This window comes from Anomaloglossus baeobatrachus, chromosome 5, assembly GCF_048569485.1.
Source record: "Anomaloglossus baeobatrachus isolate aAnoBae1 chromosome 5, aAnoBae1.hap1, whole genome shotgun sequence".
In the NCBI taxonomy this organism is placed as follows: domain Eukaryota; kingdom Metazoa; phylum Chordata; class Amphibia; order Anura; family Aromobatidae; genus Anomaloglossus; species Anomaloglossus baeobatrachus.
The window spans coordinates 295,668,420-295,688,226 of record NC_134357.1 but is presented as its reverse complement, the minus strand read 5'-3'; the positions used below and the strand labels follow the sequence as shown (position 1 = coordinate 295,688,226).

The 19,807-nt window shown below is 51.5% G+C and overlaps 1 protein-coding gene across 1 annotated transcript in view; it reads right to left on the bottom strand.

Moving 5' to 3' along the window:
* FBF1 (Fas binding factor 1) overlaps positions 1-19,807 on the bottom strand; it is a 159,209-nt gene that overhangs the window by 48,210 nt on the left and 91,192 nt on the right. Inside the window, exons 21-24 of the mRNA XM_075349603.1 lie at positions 12,211-12,318; positions 11,471-11,610; positions 10,360-10,478; positions 9,836-9,958 (exon numbers count right to left, since the gene is read on the bottom strand). Of these exons, the coding sequence (XP_075205718.1) occupies positions 9,836-9,958; positions 10,360-10,478; positions 11,471-11,610; positions 12,211-12,318 (490 nt within the window). The remainder of the gene's footprint in view (positions 1-9,835; positions 9,959-10,359; positions 10,479-11,470; positions 11,611-12,210; positions 12,319-19,807) is intronic.

The following is a 19,807-nucleotide window of genomic DNA, read 5'->3' as shown; positions in this document are numbered from 1 at the left end:
CGAACAAGTTGTCTGATTTGCGGAAAGGCGCAGTTCTTGAGACGCAAGTCCTGAGCGCTCGCACTAGGTCCAGAGTGTGCAGTGACCTCTCCAAGGAGTGAGTGGGTGCCGAACAAAAAGATGGAAGCACGATCTCTTCATTCAGGTGAAAAGGAGAAAACACTACCTTCGGCAGGAACGCAGGAGACGGGCGCAGGACAACCTTGTCCTGGTGAAACACAAGAAAAGGTGACCAGCACGAAAGAGCTGCCAGTTCAGACGTTCTCCTGATTGATGTGACCGCCACCAAAAAGGCCACTTTCCAGGATAAGTGTGAGAATGAGGATTCCTTGAGTGGTTCAAATGGAGCCAGTTGGAGGGATCCTAAAACCAAATTAAGGTCCCATGGTTCTAGCGGAGAACAATAGGGCGGAACCAGATGGGCGACGCCCTGGATGAACGACTTGACCTGTGGACGTGATGCTAGATTTCTCTGGAAAAGAACAGACAGAGCCGAAACCTGCCCCTTGATAGTCGCCAGCGAGAGACCCGCTTGTAAACCTGCCTGAAGGAAAGCCAGTAGTGTCAGGAGTGACAGAACTAACGGAGAGGAATTGCCGTTGACCTCGCACCACTGAAAAAAAGCCTTCCAGGTGCGGTAGTAGATCTTGGACGATGAAGGCTTTCGAGCCCTGATCATAGTCTGTATCACTCCTGGAGCAAAGCCTGACTGGGCTAGTAGCCAGGATTCAAGTGCCATGCCGTCAAATTGAGAACTCCTGAATTTTGATGGAAGAGCGGACCCTGAGACAGCAGGTCTGGCCAATCCGGAAGCCGCCATGGGGCGTCTGCGACGAGCTGTGCGAGTTCTGCGAACCACGCTCGCCTGGGCCATTCTGGGGCAATGACAATGACTGGAATGCCCTCTGCCTTGATTTTCTTGAGGATTCTTGGATCAGTGGAAGTGGTGGGAAGATGAACGGTAGTCTGAACTGATTCCACGGAAGGATGAGGGCGTCGACTCCTAGCGCCTGCTGGTCGTGGTAACGGGAGATGAACTGTGGGAATTGATTGTTGAACCGAGAGGCCATCAGGTCCATATCCGGAGTCCCCCATCTGTGGCAGATCTGTTCGAAAACTTCTCTGTTGAGAGACCATCCGCCCGACGCCAGACCCTGTCTGCTGAGATAGTCGGCCGCCCAATTTTCCACGCCGGGGATATACACCGCGGAGATCCTGGAGTGGTGAGACTCTGTCCACTGTATGATCTTCTTCACCTCTCTCATCGCTATGACGCTTCTCGTGCCACGTTGGTGATTGATGTATGCCACAGCCGTGGCGTTGTCCGACTGTATCCTGATCGGAGATCCCTGTATAAGACGCTTAAAGGCTTGCAGGTCTCGGAGGACCGCTCTGATCTCCAAAACGTTGATCGGGAGCCGGCTTTCCTGGGAGGACCACTGACCGTGAGCCGTGTGTTGATGGAATACCGCTCCCCAGCCCAGAAGACTGGCATCGGTGGTGACTGTCTGCCAGTGTACCGGTAAAAATGACATTCCTTTGGAGAGATTTTGGCTGTTGGTCCACCAAAGAAGCGAGCGGCGGGCTTCCGGGGACAAACGTATCTTGCGATCCAAGGTGAATAGTGACTTGTCCCATTTGTTCAGCAGGGATAACTGAAGGGGGCGAAGGTGGAAGAGGGCAAACGGAATCGCCTCTATTGCCGCCACCATCTGACCGAGGACCCTCATACCAAAACGTACGGACACCGCTGTGGCGTGGTGGAGGGTCTGGATGCCCTTCCGGAAAGGGAGAATCTTTTCTTGTGGGAGGGACACGCGTCCTTGGATGGTATCGAACTCCATGCCTAGGAAAGTAATCCGACGGGCTGGGGTCAGAGAGGACTTCTTCCGATTGATGAGCCAACCGAGTCGGGACAGAGTATCGATGGTGACCTGAACACTTAGGAGACAGTCGTTGAAAGAAGACCCTTTGATCAGCAAGTTGTCCAGGTACGGAATCACCAAAACTCCTCTGGAGTGTAGGATAGACATGGCAGCAGCCATGACTTTCGTGAACACTCGTGGCGCAGACGCGAGGCCGAAAGGTAGGGCAGTAAACTGATAATGATCGTCTGCTACAGCGAAGCGCAGGAATTTCTGGTGCTGATGGGCAATCGGGATGTGCAGATATGCGTCCTGTATGTCCAGAGAGGCGAGGAATTCGCCAACCTCCTTGGAGGCAATCTTCAGGGTTTGACGTACCTGTTGAGGATCTTGAGGTCGAAAACAGGGAGCACAGAGCCATCCTTTTTGGGGACAACGAAGAGGTTTGAGTAGACTCCCTTGAAACGTTCCGAATTTGGAACCGGAATCACGACCCCTGAGCGGTGCAGAGATTCGATGGCGTGAAAAAAGGGGCGTGCTATGGGGATGAGCTGGCTGTCTCTGAGCAGAAAATGCGGGGGGTGGGTCTGGAAAGGCGCGCGCGTGCAAACGGGGGCGGAGCGCTCCGGCCTGAGGTAGGCCCCAAGCTGGGGGCTAAATTAGTGAGCGGCCGCCGGGAGCGCAGCGCTGCGCGCTGAGGAGATCTTACCTGCGTCCTGGCGGTGACGCTCTGATCCACAGACCCATCCTTGCCTGCTGCGGCCCCCGGTAGTGTAGTCTGCCCCTGGAAGACACCAGGGGGAAATGCTGGGGAGCTGTGGGGAACACTGCAGAGCGCTCCTGCGCTGCAGTGACCGGATCCTCTGCCTGGGCCCAGGGTAGAAGGGAAGATGCTGGGGGAGGCCTGGTGCTGCTGAGCGCTCCTGCGCTGCAGAGCCTGCGATCCTGTCACCGGGTCCTGGATGGGGAAGGCAGGGGTTGCAGAGAGTCATCGCCGCCTCCACCAAAAACACCCCTTGGGACGGTACCATAGAGGAGGACGGGGAGTGCGCCCTTAAAAACAAGTGTTCGACCCCAAGCAGCCCCTGGGACGGTACCATGGGGCAGGAGGGGGAGAGGGCTTGGCGTCTCGAGCCTCAAACAACCCTGGGGACGGTACCCGGAGGGAAGGAGCAGGCGAGGGTTCTCTCTGATGCGGGGACTTTAACCCTGCAGAAGAGACAAAATGCTAGAAGATGAGAAGGCTGAGTGGCGCCGTATGGCACGAAAACAACGGAAAAAAGGAATAGGCTAGGCTGAGGTTGGCCCACAGAGATATGGGCCCACTTCAGCCTCCTACGACACTAAGCAAAAAACTGGCATAGATCCGCCTCCAGCTCGAGGTGTACACTGCCAGGGAGGAGCTAACTCTTTTTATGTTCACTTAGTGTCAGCCTCCTAGTCACAGCAGCATACACCCCATGGTCCTGTCCCCCCCAATGAAAGCGATAGAGAAGAAGGGAATTTTGTTACTTACCGTAAATTCCTTTTCTTCTAGCTCCTATTGGGAGACCCAGACGATTGGGTGTATAGCACTGCCTCCGGAGGCCACACAAAGCAATTACACTAAAAAGTGTAAGGCCCCTCCCCTTCTGGCTATACACCCCCAGTGGGATCACTGGCTCACCAGTTTTAGTGCAAAAGCAAGAAGGAGGAAAGCCAATAACTGGTTTAAACAAATTCACTCCGAAGTAACATCGGAGAACTGAAAACCATTCAACATGAACAACATGTGTACCCGAAAAACAACCCAAAATCCCGAAGGACAACAGGGCGGGTGCTGGGTCTCCCAATAGGAGCTAGAAGAAAAGGAATTTACGGTAAGTAACAAAATTCCCTTCTTCTTCGGCGCTCCATTGGGAGACCCAGACGATTGGGACGTCCAAAAGCTGTCCCTGGGTGGGTAAAGAATACCTCATGTTAGAGCTGCAAGACAGCCCTCCCCTATATGGAGGCAACTGCCGCCTGCAGGACTCTTCTACCTAGGCTGGCGTCCGCCGAAGCATAGGTATGCACCTGATAATGTTTGGTGAAAGTGTGCAGACTCGACCAGGTAGCTGCCTGGCACACCTGTTGAGCCGTAGCCTGGTGTCGCAATGCCCAGGACGCACCCACGGCTCTGGTAGAATGGGCCTTCAGCCCTGATGGAACCGGAAGCCCAGCAGAACGGTAGGCTTCAAGAATTGGTTCTTTGATCCATCGAGCCAGGGTGGCCTTAGAAGCCTGCGACCCTTTGCGCTTACCAGCGACAAGGACAAAGAGTGCATCCGAACGGCGCAAGGGCGCCGTGCGGGAAATGTAGATTCTGAGTGCTCTCACCAGATCCAACAAATGTAAATCCTTCTCATACCGATGAACTGCATGAGGACAAAATGAAGGCAAAGAGATATCCTGATTAAGATGAAAAGAGGATACCACGTTCGGGAGAAACTCCTGAATGGGACGCAGCACTACCTTGTCCTGGTGGAAGACCAGGAAGGGAGCCTTGGATGATAGCGCTGCCAGCTCAGACACTCTCCGAAGAGATGTGATCGCTACCAGAAAAGCCACTTTCTGTGATAGTCTAGAAAGTGAAACCTCCCTCAGAGGCTCGAAGGGCAGCTTCTGGAGGGCAACTAGTACCCTGTTCAGATCCCATGGATCTAACGGCCGCTTGTACGGGGGTACGATATGGCAAACCCCCTGTAGGAACGTGCGCACCTTAGGAAGGCGTGCCAAACGCCTCTGAAAAAAGACGGAGAGCGCCGAGACCTGACCTTTAAGGGAGCCGAGCGACAAACCTTTTTCTAACCCAGATTGCAGGAAAGAAAGAAAGGTAGGCAATGCAAATGGCCAGGGAGACACTCCCTGAGCAGAGCACCAGGATAAGAATATCCTCCACGTTCTGTGGTAGATCTTAGCGGACGTGGGCTTCCTAGCCTGTCTCATGGTGGCAACGACCTCTTGGGACAATCCTGAAGACGCTAGGATCCAGGACTCAATGGCCACACAGTCAGGTTCAGGGCCGCAGAATTCCGATGGAAAAACGGCCCTTGGGACAGTAAGTCTGGTCGGTCTGGTAGTGCCCACGGTTGGCCTACCGTGAGCTGCCACAGATCCGGATACCAAGCCCTCCTCGGCCAGTCTGGGGCGACGAGTATGACGCGGCTGCAATCTGATCTGATCTTGCGTAGCACTCTGGGCAAGAGTGCCAGAGGTGGAAACACATAAGGGAGCCGGAACTGCGACCAATCTTGCACTAGGGCGTCTGCCGCCAGCGCTCTTTGATCGCGAGACCGTGCCATGAAGGTTGGGACCTTGTTGTTGTGCCGGGACGCCATGAGGTCGACGTCCGGCCTTCCCCATCGGCGACAGATTTCCTGAAACACGTCTGGGTGAAGGGACCATTCCCCTGCGTCCATGCCCTGGCGACTGAGGAAGTCTGCTTCCCAGTTTTCTACGCCGGGGATGTGAACTGCGGATATGGTGGAGGCCGTGGCTTCCACCCACATCAGAATCCGCCGGACTTCCTGGAAGGCTTGCCGACTGCGTGTCCCCCCTTGGTGGTTGATGTATGCCACCGCTGTGGAGTTGTCCGACTGAATTCGGATCTGCCTTCCTTCCAGCCACTGCTGGAAGGCTAGTAGGGCAAGATACACTGCTCTGATTTCCAGAACATTGATCTGAAGGGTGGACTCCTGCTGAGTCCACGTACCCTGAGCCCTGTGGTGGAGAAAAACTGACCCCACCCTGACAGACTCGCGTCTGTCGTGACCACCGCCCAAGACGGTGGTAGGAAGGATCTTCCCTGTGATAATGAGGTGGGAAGAAGCCACCACTGCAGAGAGTCCTTGGCCGTCTGGGAAAGGGAGACTTTCCTGTCCAGGGATGTTGACTTCCCGTCCCATTGGCGGAGAATGTCCCATTGAAGTGGGCGCAGATGAAACTGCGCAAACGGAACCGCTTCCATTGCCGCCACCATCTTCCCGAGGAAGTGCATGAGGCGTCTTAAGGAGTGCGACTGACTTTGAAGGAGAGCCTGCACCCCAGTCTGTAGTGACCTCTGCTTGTCCAGCGGAAGCTTCACTATCGCTGAGAGAGTATGAAACTCCATGCCAAGATACGTTAGTGATTGGGTCGGTGACAGATTTGACTTTGAGAAGTTGATGATCCACCCGAACGTCTGGAGAGTCTCCAGTGCAACAGTCAAGCTGAGTTGGCATGCCTCTTGAGAGGGTGCCTTGACCAGTAGATCGTCCAAGTAAGGGATCACAGAGTGTCCCTGAGAGTGCAAGACTGCTACCACTGCCGCCATGATCTTGGTGAACACCCGTGGGGCTGTCGCTAGACCAAATGGCAGAGCTACGAACTGAAGATGGTCGTCTCCTATCACGAAGCGTAGAAAGCGTTGGTGCTCTGTAGCAATCGGCACGTGGAGATAAGCATCCTTGATGTCTATTGATGCTAGGAAATCTCCTTGAGACATTGAGGCAATGACTGAGCGGAGGGATTCCATCCGGAACCGCCTGGCGTTCACATGCTTGTTGAGCAGTTTTAGGTCCAGAACAGGACGGAATGAGCCGTCCTTTTTTGGCACCACAAAGAGATTGGAGTAAAAACCTTGACCTCGTTCCTGAAGAGGAACAGGGACCACCACTCCTTCTGCTCTTAGAGAATTCACCGCCTGCAGAAGGGCATCTGCTCGGTCGGGATGTGGGGAAGTTCTGAAGAACCGAGGCGGAGGCCGAGTACTGAACTCTATCCTGTACCCGTGAGACAAAATGTCTGTTACCCACCGGTCTTTGACCTGTGGCAGCCAAATGTCGCAAAAGCGGGAGAGCCTGCCACCGACCGAGGATGCGGAGGGAGGCGGCCGAAAGTCATGAGGCAGCCGCCTTGGAAGCGGTACCTCCGGTTGCTTTCTTGGGGCGTGAGTGAGCCCGCCAGGAATCAGAGCTCCTTTGCTCTTTCTGAGTCCCTTTGAACGAGGAGAATTGGGGCTTGCCCGAGCCTCGAAAGGACCGAAACTTTGACTGCCACTTCCTCTGTGGAGGTTTGCTTGATCTGGGCTGGGGTAAGGAGGAGTCCTTACCTTTGGACTGTTTAATGATTTCCGCCAATTGCTCACCAAACAGTCTGTCTCCAGATAATGGCAAGCTGGTTAAACATTTTTTAGAAGCAGAATCTGCTTTCCATTCCTTTAACCACAAGGCTCTGCGCAAAACTACAGAGTTGGCGGATGCCATTGAGGTACGGCTCGTAGAGTCCAGTACCGCATTGATAGCGTAGGTCGCAAACGCAGACATTTGCGTACTTAGGGACGCCACTTGCGGCACTGCTGGACGTATGAGAGAGTCCACCTGTGCCAGACCAGCTGAAATAGCTTGGAGCGCCCACACGGCCGCGAATGCTGGAGCAAACGACGCGCCGATAGCTTCATAGACAGATTTCAACCAAAGGTCCATCTGTCTGTCATTGGCATCTTTAAGTGAAGCCCCATCCTCCACTGCAACTATAGATCTAGCTGCAAGCCTGGATATTGGAGGGTCCACTTTTGGACACTGGGTCCAGCGTTTGACCACGTCAGGGGGAAAAGGATAACGTGTATCCTTAAGGCGTTTAGAAAAACGCTTGTCCGGATAAGTATTGTGTTTCTGGATGGATTCTCTGAAGTCAGAGTGGTCCAGAAAAGTACTCAATTTACGCTTGGGATACAGAAAATGGAATTTCTCCTGCTGTGCAGCTGCCTCTTCTGCAGAAGGGGCTGGGGGAGAAATATCCAACAGCCTATTGATGGCCGCTATAAGGTCATTTACCATGGCGTCACCATCTGGCGTATCCAAATTGAGTGCGGCGTCAGGACAAGACTCCTGATCACCCACCTCTGAACCCTCATATAGGGACTCTTCTCGCTGAGACCCTGATCCGCGTGATGACGTGGAGGGTCTCTCCCAGCGAGCTCGCTTAGGCGGACTGGGACTGTCATCGGAGTCAGAGCCCTCAGCCTGTGATGCCTGGGACCCCCTTGAAGTACGGATTAGATCCAACTGAGGGGGACCGGGGAACATAGACACAGCAGTGTCTATGGTCTGAGCAACTGGCCTGGACTGCAAGGTCTCCAGGATTTTTGTCATAGTCACAGACATTTTATCAGCAAAGACTGCAAATTCTGTCCCCGTCACCGGGGCAGGGTTCACAGGCGCCTCTGCCTGGGCCACTACTACCATAGACTCCGGCTGACGAAGTGCCACTGGGACTGAACATTGCACACAATGAGAGTCGTTGGAGCCTGCTGGTAGATTAGCCCCACATGCTGTACAAGCAGTGTATACAGCCCGTGCCTTGGCACCCTTGCATTTTGCGGATGACATGCTGTTGTCTCCTCAAAGCAATATAGGGTGTACAGCCAAGAAGCGACCTTACAGTGCAGTATATAAATATATCTAGACACAGCAGTGTCTATGGTACAGCGAAAAATATAACACTGTGGCACTAGTGGGGCCGCACGTATGTGCTGCTTACCGCCCGCTTAGCGCGGGTGTGTGGTCGCCAGAAACCCCTAGCCTGGGTCCCCCAGAGCCTGCGTCCGTTCTCCAGCCAGACTGCATGTGTATAATGGCTGCCGGCGTCCTGGGGAGCTGCAAGCCTGGGGGCGGGCCTAGGGCGTGCACAGAGAAAAAAGCGCGAAGCCTGTGTCCTACTGTGCTCAGTGAGAGGGCTGGAGCATGTAAATCGTGCTCCAGCCCTCGGCGCTGCCGATTGAACAACGTCTCTCCCCTACCCTGATTGACAGGGTGGGGGGCGTTAACGAAGCGGAGCTAGGCCGCAGAAAGGCGGGGACTAAAGTTAGAAGCGCCGCCGCCGTAAAAGCGCGGTCGGCGCGTCCCCGGCGCACTACAAGTCGCAGCTGCGCCGCCGCTCCAGGGGCGGTCGGCGCAGCGATCCACACACATAAAGTCCCCCAGTAATCTGCGGGGACTATAAGCCCAGCACACAGCGCTACAGTCCCCGGCGCACTAGCACACCCAGCAAGCCTGGGGTGTGCGTGGCCTGCCATACGGGGACACAGAGTACCTGAAAGTTGCAGGGCCTTGTCCCTGAACGGCACTCCCGCTCCACATCCAGCAGGTTCTATGGGTCTGTGGATGGAGCCCGGCCTCAGGGCTTGGTGGCCGGAAAGATCCCACTTCCTCAGAGCCCCTCAGGGGGATGGGGAAGGAAAAGCAGCATGTGGGCTCCAGCCTCCGTACCCGCAATGGGTACCTCAACCTTACAAACCACAAGTGGGGTGAGAAGGGAGCATGCTGGGGGCCGTATATGGGCCCTCTTTTCTTCCATCCGACATAGTCAGCAGCTACTGCTGACTAAACAGTGGAGCTATGCGTGGATGTCTGACCTCCTTCGCACAAAGCAGAAAACTGGTGAGCCAGTGATCCCACTGGGGGTGTATAGCCAGAAGGGGAGGGGCCTTACACTTTTTAGTGTAATTGCTTTGTGTGGCCTCCGGAGGCAGTGCTATACACCCAATCGTCTGGGTCTCCCAATGGAGCGCCGAAGAAATAGTCATTTGCACAGCCATTTCTCCAAAGTGTCCCTATAGAGTTTATTTGTAAATGCCAGGCCGAATGTTACTCATGTTACTGTGATCCGCCTATGTGACCTAAATGTGCTACCATGACCTGCAGTGCAATTGCAAAGGGAAGTGCCAGCAGCAGATCTTGATGATTTCTGTGTCAAAGTGCCTTTGACATATATAACTTCTAAAAAAAAAAGAAAAAGAAAACATGATAGAGCTAGATCGAAAAAAAAATAAAAAATGTTATGATGTCTGGAAGGAGACAATGAAAATACTGGAGAACAACGCATTATCCTAAAGGTCCAAAGTAGGATGAGTCCAATGGGATTAAACATTACAACGCTCATAGGTCATAATTAGAAACATAAGTTCTTACCTTTGCCCTTTCTAATTCTTCTCTCTCCATAGCTATTTGATGGGTCATGATTCTCTTTTCCTCCTCTAGGGAGCGCTGTAGTGTCTGCACTTTTGATTGCTCTGCAGACACTCTCCAACGTTCCTGCCAATAAAAAGCGCCATCACTACAGTACAACGGCTATGTGGCAATTTGTCATACCATACTGAGATCATGGTGTCGCATTGCAACATCACATCTAATTATTTCCTATTTTGTTGCATTATGACCTGCAACCTCCTGTCACTGCAAAATAGTCACAAATATTCCCAAATGAGTTTGACTTTCGGCATGCAACTCTCTAGCTATAGACCTCAATACAAGACGTAGGTGACTGTAACTTGCCTGTGTTCTGGCAGCAATATTGCAGCTTTAAAATAGCGACGAGACAGCAAGTCGCAGAAATGTTTTTGGTTGTGTGACTTGTTTGAGAGCTGCGGTTACGAGACACAGATTGCCACACAGCCCCAGCCTAATAGTTTTTTAAAAATATAAAAGCACATTACCTGTTCCAGGAGACGGCTCTGATCATTCAGCCGAGTTTCCATATTAGTTATGATGACACGCAGGTTGTTTCTTTCATCCTCCATATCCTTCTGCTGTCGAATCAAACGTTCCTGTAGTGCTGAAGAGAAATAAAACCTTTGGATGAGCAGTTGCGGTCACTGACTGGCTGTAGTAGTCATGAACAACGCAGGAAAAGAGAGAGAGGAGACCCGCAGGTTATTAGGCCAGCAGTACAGAGGCGAAGTGAGAAATTGGTAGGCAAGTATGTGCTTTTTATTGTTTTATTAGCATATTTTGGCCATATGTAAAACATTTAAACTACCTTAAGACCAATTACTCTCTGGGGCTCTCAGCCACTTTATAGGTTTTTGCAACCCTATTTGAGTGCAGCATGATGTAATGCTAGAGATCCTGATTCCAGATTCAGCTGCTTGCTGTAGTTTTGATAAAATCAGTTTTATTTGCTGCATAGTTACATAGTTACTTAGGTTGAAAAAAAGACCTAGGTCCATCTAGTTCAACCTTCCTCCACCAGCTGCAGATCTAGCAGTTCTCTGAATACTGAGCGTTGTATAACCCCACCCACACCACTGATTGGCAGGTTTCTGTGTACACTGTGCATAGGCAGAAAGCTGCCAATTATTGGTTATACAGAGCTCATGAATATGGAAGACTACATGGCAGCAGGTTTACTAGTCCCCTAGTGATAACCTCCTGCTGATAAAAGAGTGATGTTGTGAAAATTACACCAAGCAGCCCAGTAAGTGATACATCACTAGAATCAGGGTCTCTGCTCCTAGTTCATGCTGCTCCATGGGTTAGGTGTCAAAACCCTGGTGACAGATTCTCTTAAAAAAAAAATTGAAATAAATGCTGTGTGTGTAGGGCAGGCTGAGTTGTTCTCTTGCAGCAAATGTGCACTGTAGTCAGAATATTAGCTTTAGAATAAAGGAACCCATTGTGAGGTTACGATTTATAAAGTATACTATAAAATGCATATGAAGATATATGATAACGAAAAAAAAAAAAAACCAAACACTCATAAGCAACTCCTTTAACATGGCTACGTGATAAAATCTAGTGTCTAGGCAGACCAGTGTGCTGGCATACCTCTCAACTGGCCCTCTCTCTGTCGGGCCCCAAGCTCCAACTCCTGGGATGTGTTTACTTGGGTGCTCTGCACTCTCACAGACAGATCACTCAGCTTATGGGAGAACGTCTCCATCTGCTCTATGATTCCATTTAATGACCTAGGAAAGATAAAGAACTGAAGAAATAAATACACCGAACACAGATGTAATCAATGTAGGATTAGGGAAAAGTGATATTTCATTAGACCGTTTGTATGTATTTATGATTGTACAGACTTTTTAGGCTTTTAAGAAAAGTATTAAAGTGAACTAAAATCTCAAGTATCTTTGCAATAATATGTAAGATGTAATAGCTTCAGAACTGTCAACATCATATGATTTTGGGGAAAACATGGATTGGACATGCTGAATATCAACATGTCCAATCCTCTGCCCTTCATCTACGCAGCGCATCTTCTTGGCAGGAGTGAAAAAGCAAAAAAAAGGCAAACTCCCAGCTATTTATGTCCTCTAATTACATCATCTTGCCCTATTTTGTTGGACGCCCAACACAAACTTTCTGGCTTCAATATTGCAGAGATTTATAGATTTAGCTTATCTCGCTCTCACTACTGAATAAGCATGCAGACTCAGACAAGTATGCGTGATCATAAGGCTAGACAACTCCAATGTTGTAGACATTTATATACCAATATACTTCTATAAGTAGCATAAAAATATTCATAGTAACCATTCGGTCAAACAGGAGAAAAGCCAAACCTTGTGTGTGAAGAAGCACTAGTTACTGCATCAATTTCCTGATCTTTCAGGCGTTTGAGACGCTGCAGCTGCTCTTCATGGTCTTTGCACATTTCCTGCACAGATACCCTGAAGGGTGAAGAATAAATGAAAATGTTTAAAACGAAGGTGTTGTCAAAAAAAAAAAAAAAAATTCAATAATTGAAAAAAACAAAACAAAACGGATTTTTGTGTACTCACCGTAAAATCGTTTTCTCTTAGCCATCATTGGGGGACACAGGACCATGGGTGTTATGCTGCTTATCCATAGGAGGACACTAAGTAGATGCAAAGATGTTAGCTCCTCCCCTGCAGTATACACCCCCTGGCCCAGCCAGGCTACTTCAGTTTTAGTACACAAGCAGTAGGAGAACAAGTAACAAAAAACGTGAGTGAATACTCATAACAAAAAAGTACTGAGACAGAAAAAAGCTAAGGCCCAACAGGGCAAAAGGGAGGGTGCTGTGTCCCCCAATGATGGCTAAGAGAAAACGATTTTACGGTGAGTAAAATGATTTGATGTCTCTTGGTTCTCCACGGTCCTGAGGAAGGGAGCAGAGCTCCTGAAACGCGTAGACCTATGCCAATAAAGATACGTTAATCTTACGGTTCCAGAAGTGATCTGTGGCGCGGTATTATCACCCTTCTCCATTTCTCTCTGTTATCTGCCATCGGGTGGCTGCAGCCGGGATCAATACTTTACATGCGATTAAAGGGGTTGTGACTTGCACAACTTTATCTGGTGAGTATTCACTCCCCCCTCCTCACCCCACATTATTGGGGTAATACCCTATCTGCGCTTCCTCTCCACAGCTTTATACGTTAAGAATGACAAACAAGGAGTCTATGTTCCTAAAGGGGCTGTCCTGAGTACGTAATATCTGAGAGCCCTCACAAGGTCTAGTAAATATAGAACCCTTTCCACCCTATGGACTGGGTGTGGACAAAAGGAAGGCAGAACAATGTCCTCGTTCATATGAAATGGGGAAGTAACCTTCGGAAGAAAATCCGGAAGGGGGCGTAGAATCACCTTGTCCTGATGAAAGATCGAAAGGGTTCGCGGCAAGAGAGTGCTGCCAGTTCCGAAACTTGTCTGATGGACGTAATCGCCACTAAGAATGTTACCTTCCAGGAGAGAAAAAGAGCAAGAAAAGATTCCTTAAGAGGTTCAAAAGGGGACCTCTGGATACCGTCCAAAACAAGATTGAGGTCCCATGGGTCCAGCGACCGTTTATACAGGGAAACTAGATAGGAAACACCCTTGAGGACAGTCTTGACTTGTGGATTGCAAGCTAGGCGGTATTGATAGAATATCGAGAGAGATGAAACCTGCCCCTTAAGGGAGCTGAGGGCCAACCCCTTTTGCAACCTGACTGCAAAAAAAAAAAATCAAGAATTCTGGGGATCGCCAGAGGCATAGGTTGGACATTAGATTCCCTGCACTGGGAAAGGAAAGTGTTTCAAGTATGGTTGTAAAAACGGGATGAAGACCGGCTTTCGGTTACTGTACATGGTGGAGATGACCGCAGGAGAGAAACTCGCTCTTGTTAAAGGTCCAGGTCTCAATGGCCAGGCCGTCAGCTTCAGGGCTCTGGAGTTCTGATGGGAAATGGGCCCTTGGGTCAGCAGGTCTGGGATGCTTACGAGGCGCCATGAGCAATTGTACTAATTCAGCATACCAGGCGCACCTGGGCTAGTCCGGTACTATTAGTATCACCGGGACTCCTTCTGCCTTGATCTTCCTGATTACTCGCGGCAGCAGGGGCAGAGGCGAAAAACATGTAAGGCAGACTGAAAAGACTTCAGGAGACTAGAGCATCCGCGCCAATGGACCGTGGATCACGTGACCTGGCTAAGAACGCGGGTACCTTTGTGTTCAACCTTGAGGCTATTAGATCCACGTCTGGTGTACTCCAGTGAGTGCAGATGTGTGGGAACACTTCTGGGTGGAGAAACCACTCTCCGGCAGCCAGGCGTTGGCGACTTAGAAGGTCCGCCGCCCAGTTCTCTACTCCCGGTATGTGTAACGCTGAAAACACAGACCCCCGTCGATTCAGCCCAGGTGAGGATCCTGAGGACCTCGAGATAAGCTGTCTTGCTGCTGGTACCTCCCTGCCGATTGACCTACACCACAGCTGTTGCATTGTCCAATTGGACCCGAATCAAACGACCTGCTAGCAGAAGGGTGGAATGACCTGAGCGCGAGAAGATCGCGCTGATTTTCAGGATGATTTCTGGGAAGGGAAGACTCCTGGGTGTCCAACGTCCCGAAGCAGTGTAGAGCCAGTACGCTGCTCCCCAGACTAATAAGCTGACGTCCGTGGTCAGGAGTAGCCAGTCCACTTGGGGGAGAAAAACTCCTTCTCGATATGGAAGAATACTGAAGCCACCAGCAAAGCGCATACCTGACTGAAGGTGTCAGGTGAAAAGTTCGTCCAAAGAAAAAAGGGGCTCTTGTCCCAGGCAGCTAGAAGCGCAAGCTGCAATGGTGTGTTTAAGCGAGCAGCACTGCCTCTATAGCCGCCGCTATCCTACCTAGCACTCTCATACTGAATCGTATGAAGCGAGAGGAGTACGTAGAGGGCAGTGTACCGCTTGTTGTAGAGCAGTCGCCTTGTCTTGAGGGGAAAATATCAAGCCCCGAAGAGTGTCCAGGGACATGGCCAGGGAGGTGACGGATTTTGACGGGACCGGGGATGATTTGACTGGAGTCAGAAGCCGCCCTAAGCGGGATATGGTGCCCACAGAGATCTGCACGTTGGTTGAACCCTTGATGAGGAGGTCATCCAAGCAAGGCAGAACAGCCACTCTCCTGGCGTGAAGGGCACTCATGGCGGCCGCCATGACCTTAGTTAAGACCCTTGGTGCTATGGCAAAGCCGAGGGTAGGGCCACAAATGAAAAAAAGAAGTCCTGAATCGCGAAGCGGAGGAACTTTTGGTGAGCTGGAGCGATGGTTATGTGCAGGTACGCGTCCCTGATAGCTAGGGAGGCAAGGAATTCTCCTTCAACCATAAAAGGTAATAATGGACCCTAGGAAGTCCATTCTGAATCTCCTTACGTGCACATGTTTGCTCAGGTGTTAGAGGTCCAGGATGGAACGAACTGACCCGTCCTTTTTTGAGGATCACGAGAGGTTGGAATAGAAGGCCTTGAACCTCTCGCCGTCTGGAACAGGTACCATCACCCCCGCCGTTTGGAGGGAGTGGATTGCTCAGGAGAAGGCCTCGTGGGGTTTTGGAGCCTTTGGGAGGGGTTTGAGAGAAAAGACTGACCAGGGGATCGGGTCCAGAATTCAATGTGGTAACTGGAAGACACAAGGTATCACACCCATTTGTGGTCTGAGGAGGCGGCCCAGATGGAGGAGGACGAGACTCCTCGGTCTTTGTCTAGACTGCCAGGACGAGGGGGACTCGAGGAGGGCTGAGAAGGTCGGGCCCTGCGTGTCTAGTAAAAAACATCCTGGGCTAGAGTTGGGGGAGGGAGGTACTCTTTTCCTCCCGTGGCGTCAGACAAAAAAAAAAAAAAAAAAAAAGAGCCTGTCCAGATGATCGGCAAACCATCGGTCTGGAAAGGAGTACTGTGAGAGGCTTCTTAGAGACAGAGTCCGCTCTCCATTATCGGAACCAGAGGGCCTTACGGATGGCTATGGTATTTGAGGCAGCAATAACTGCGCAGGTAGCAGCGCCGAGGGAGGCCTGCATGAGGTTCTCTGCCGCCGCAGCAATGTGAACTGTTACATCTATAAGGGTCTGAGGGAAACTGGTAGTCCTGGTGCCTGTGCGACCCACACGGAAGGGGAGAGGGACCCGCGGCCTCGAGGCAGAGCGATCGAGCTGCTCCACTTGTCTGTCTGTCGGGTCCTTGAAGGAGGATCCATCAAGTAAAAGACAGGGGTGGTCCTTCAGGCAGGTGGAAGCCGGGTGAGGGTCCACCAAGGCCGGATCAGCCCAGCCCTTAGAGACAGCTAAGCCAAAGGGGTACCGGGACTCCATGAGTTTACGGATACCGAAGCGGCGTTAAAATCCCTTTTTCTTTTTTGAGGTTTCTTCACACTTTTAAAGGAGACCGCAGGGTCAGTAATAGTGGATGGGAGATCTTCCACATGCAGAGTTTTGGTTGATTGCTGCAATAAGGGAGTCCATCGTAGCTTGATCGCTCGGGGAGGTTGAAACCAAGGAATCATCCCGGTACAAACATCATTCCCCTTCCTCCGGCTCCTCAGAGACCGCGGAACATGTGGGAGAACCCCATTTGTGTACCCCAGAGGGAGAACCATGGGGGTCATGCCCTTTTTCTGATCTGCAACCGGTGAAGCAGAGGGCTGATTCTTATCAGAAGGACCCTCTATAGAGGTGTCATCAGGCTGCGTTCTGTCCAGGGGCCCCGAGGGGTGTGAGGACGATGTTGCATAGCCAGCACCAGGTTCTGGGAACTGTGCCCATTCCGGGGGACTGGGAGCCATAGGCTCTGGGCTGGCAGCGGTTGCTGCAGTGGTGGCGGGGGGGTAAGCTACAGGGGCACCGGCCTCACAGAAGGAAGAGGTGCTGTCATCCACTAGTAGCTCAGCGTCTTATACTTGTTGCTGTAGTTGTGCAGGGCATAAAACATGTGACTGCAGCCCCTGGCTGATCAGCCACAAACTGATTGTAATGAGGGAGCAATGCTCTGCATAGCTAATATGCAAGTGAGGCTATAACTCACCCAGAACACTGATGGCCCTTCCCCCCCCCCCCTCCTCCTGTGTCTCAGTTCCTGTGGGAAGGAGGAAGCCAGCTCTGAGAGACGCCCACAGGCTCTGATCACAACAAGAGGGAGCAATGCTCTGCAGATCCTGTGTGAGGGGGGGGTGTGGCTTATGGAGTGTCGGAGTGGACGGGGCTTAGCGCTGACAAGAAGGCATGAGAAAATATAATAAACAAAAAATGGTGGGAAGGGACTACCCTTCCCTCCTCCAGCCCTGCACAACAATGGTGGACAGAAAAACCTCTATAAAAGGGGGCTTTACACGCTGTGACATCGCTAATGCGGAGTCGTTGGGGTCACGGAATTTGTGACGCACATCCGGCCGCATTAGCGATGTTGCTGTGTGTGACACAGATGAGTGATTTTGCATCGTTGCAAAAACGTGCAAAATCGCTCATCGGTGACATGGGGGTCCATTCTCGATTATCGTTACTGCAGCAGTAACGATCTAGTTCGTCGCTCTTGCGGCAGCACACATCGCTATGTGTGACGCCGCAGGAAAGAGGAACCTCTCCTTACCTGCCTCCCGGCCGCTATGAGGAAGGAAGGAGGTGGGCGGGATGTTCCGGCCACTCATCTCCGCCCCTCCGCTTCTATTGGGCGGCCGCTCAGTGACGTCGCTGTGACGCCGCACGGACCGCCCCCTTAGAAAGGAGGCGGTTCGCCGGTCACAGCGACGTCGCCGGACAGGTATGTGTGACGGGTCTGCGCGATGTTGTGCGGCACGGGCAGCGATTTGCCCGTGTCGCACAACAGATGGGGGCGGGTACCCACGCTAGCGATATCGGGACCGATATCGCAGCGTGTAAAGTAGCCTTCAGTCTACCACAAATGCGGCTGCACTGAGGCTCTCCCCCTCCCCCCGCCACAGGTGGAATGCTATGCAGGAATCTGCAATCACAGGTCATGTGCATCCAGTCAGTGTGACCTTTGCTCCAATTTCCTGTCAGGGAGCCAGTGTGCAGATTCTGACGCCTGCTGTGCCCAGAACTTGTATCAACTCAGACCCTGCCAGAAGGAGTGAGGAAGTTTTCATCTGCTCTGTGCTCTGGAAAAATCGGAATGATCTCACCTCAGCTCCTGTGGAGATGGCAGTCTGATGCCTGGTCACACTTGGTGCAGTGTATCAACTCAGAGCCTGCAAGAGGGGATGAGGAAGTTTTCATCTGCTCTGGGCTCTGGAAAATCAGTGCCATGAGACCTGTCGTCCAGTGAGTAACAGCCCAGGATCCAGCGTTGCAGGAGGGGGTACGGGGAGGCGATACTCCGCAATCCCGCCTGTTGATGGTTTTGGGAAATCGGTCCCCGAAGGAACCGTTGCCCTCTAAAAACAAAAAATTCTTGCTGCAGTAGTCTGCAGAGATGTGCCTCCTATAGACACTAAGCTAAAACTGAAGTAGCCTGGCTGGGCCAGGGGGTGTATACTGCAGGGGAGGAGCTAACATCTTTGCATCAACTTAGTGTCCTCCTATGGATAAGCAGCATAACACCCATGGTCCTGTGTCCCCCCAATGAGGCGTCAGAGAAAGGTAAAGTATTAATGTTTTAAATGTTTTGTTTAAATAACATTATTTGTTTTTAATTGAGCAAAAATATATACATAAAAAAATAAAAAATTCAAGTTTGATAATTTCCACTAAACACTAAGGGGAGCAGCTGCTGAAATCCTGCTGCAGAGCTACTGTAGAACTAGCTCACATTACAGCTGCAGTAAAGTGGTCAGAATCTGCTCTCCTGTGTGTGATGTCACCTCCCCCTCCCAATCTGGGGGTTTCCAAAAGGAAAAGAGAGAATGAAGTTTAGAATCACAGCGCGGAGCCATTTTGATGGTGGCCACAGAGTGATCGTAATAGGTCTAAAGTGTCACTAATGCCAGCTGCATAGTGCTCCATTGTATCCCGCACCGCACTGTATCCCAATGCCCCCCCACTGGCTACTGACTATTTCACAATGCCTCACACTGCCTACTGACTGTGTCCCAATGCTCCGCTCAGCTTGCTGTTTCCTAATGCCGCATGCACTCACCTCAGACCTGCGCCTCGGCAGCCTGTCCTGTCAGACATCACAGTACGAGCAGCGGAGGCCCGAGGTGAGCACACGCGGAGAGGGGGGGTCCGCGGCAGAGTGCGGGGGTGGTTGCGGCAGAGTGCGGGGGAGGGGGCTCGTCGCGGCAGAGTGCGGGTGAGGGGGCTCGTCGCGGAAGAGTGCGGGGGATGGGGGGGGGGGGTGCGGCAGAGTGCAGGAGAGGGAGAGGGAGGGGGTCGCGGCAGAGTGCAGGAGAGGGAGGGGGTCGCGGCAGAGTGGGGGAGTAGTGCGCCAGGATCAGTATCAGTGCAATCACCGTTACCCGGCGCCGATACTCACCCCATCCATCCCGGCGGGTGACAGGGGTAAAGTGGACTACACAGCATACACTGTGTGCTCCACCAAGATGGTGCTGATCTCCTCCCTCTGCTGTGATCTGGACAGCCCAGGGGGCGCCATCCATTTCACAGCAGACACCTTGTCTAATGTTAGTAAATGGGGTCGGATTGCAACTACTGTCTTCTATGCCCAGTGGGCTGCGATAAAGGAGGTGAGTAACGGTCGTTACAAACACCAAATCCAAGATGGCAGCCCCTTCAGTAAAACTAGAATTAAATAAAAACTAAATAAACAGTGAATTTAATTTTGTATTAAAAATACATGATTTCATAATCACTATTAATACAAAAAATAAAAAACTGCGACACTCTGCCTTTAAAACCATGTTATTTCAAAAAACATCAAATCATCAACTGTAATAGTACATGCAAAGGCAAGAAACTTTGTAATATATTTTATCTGAGATTTAT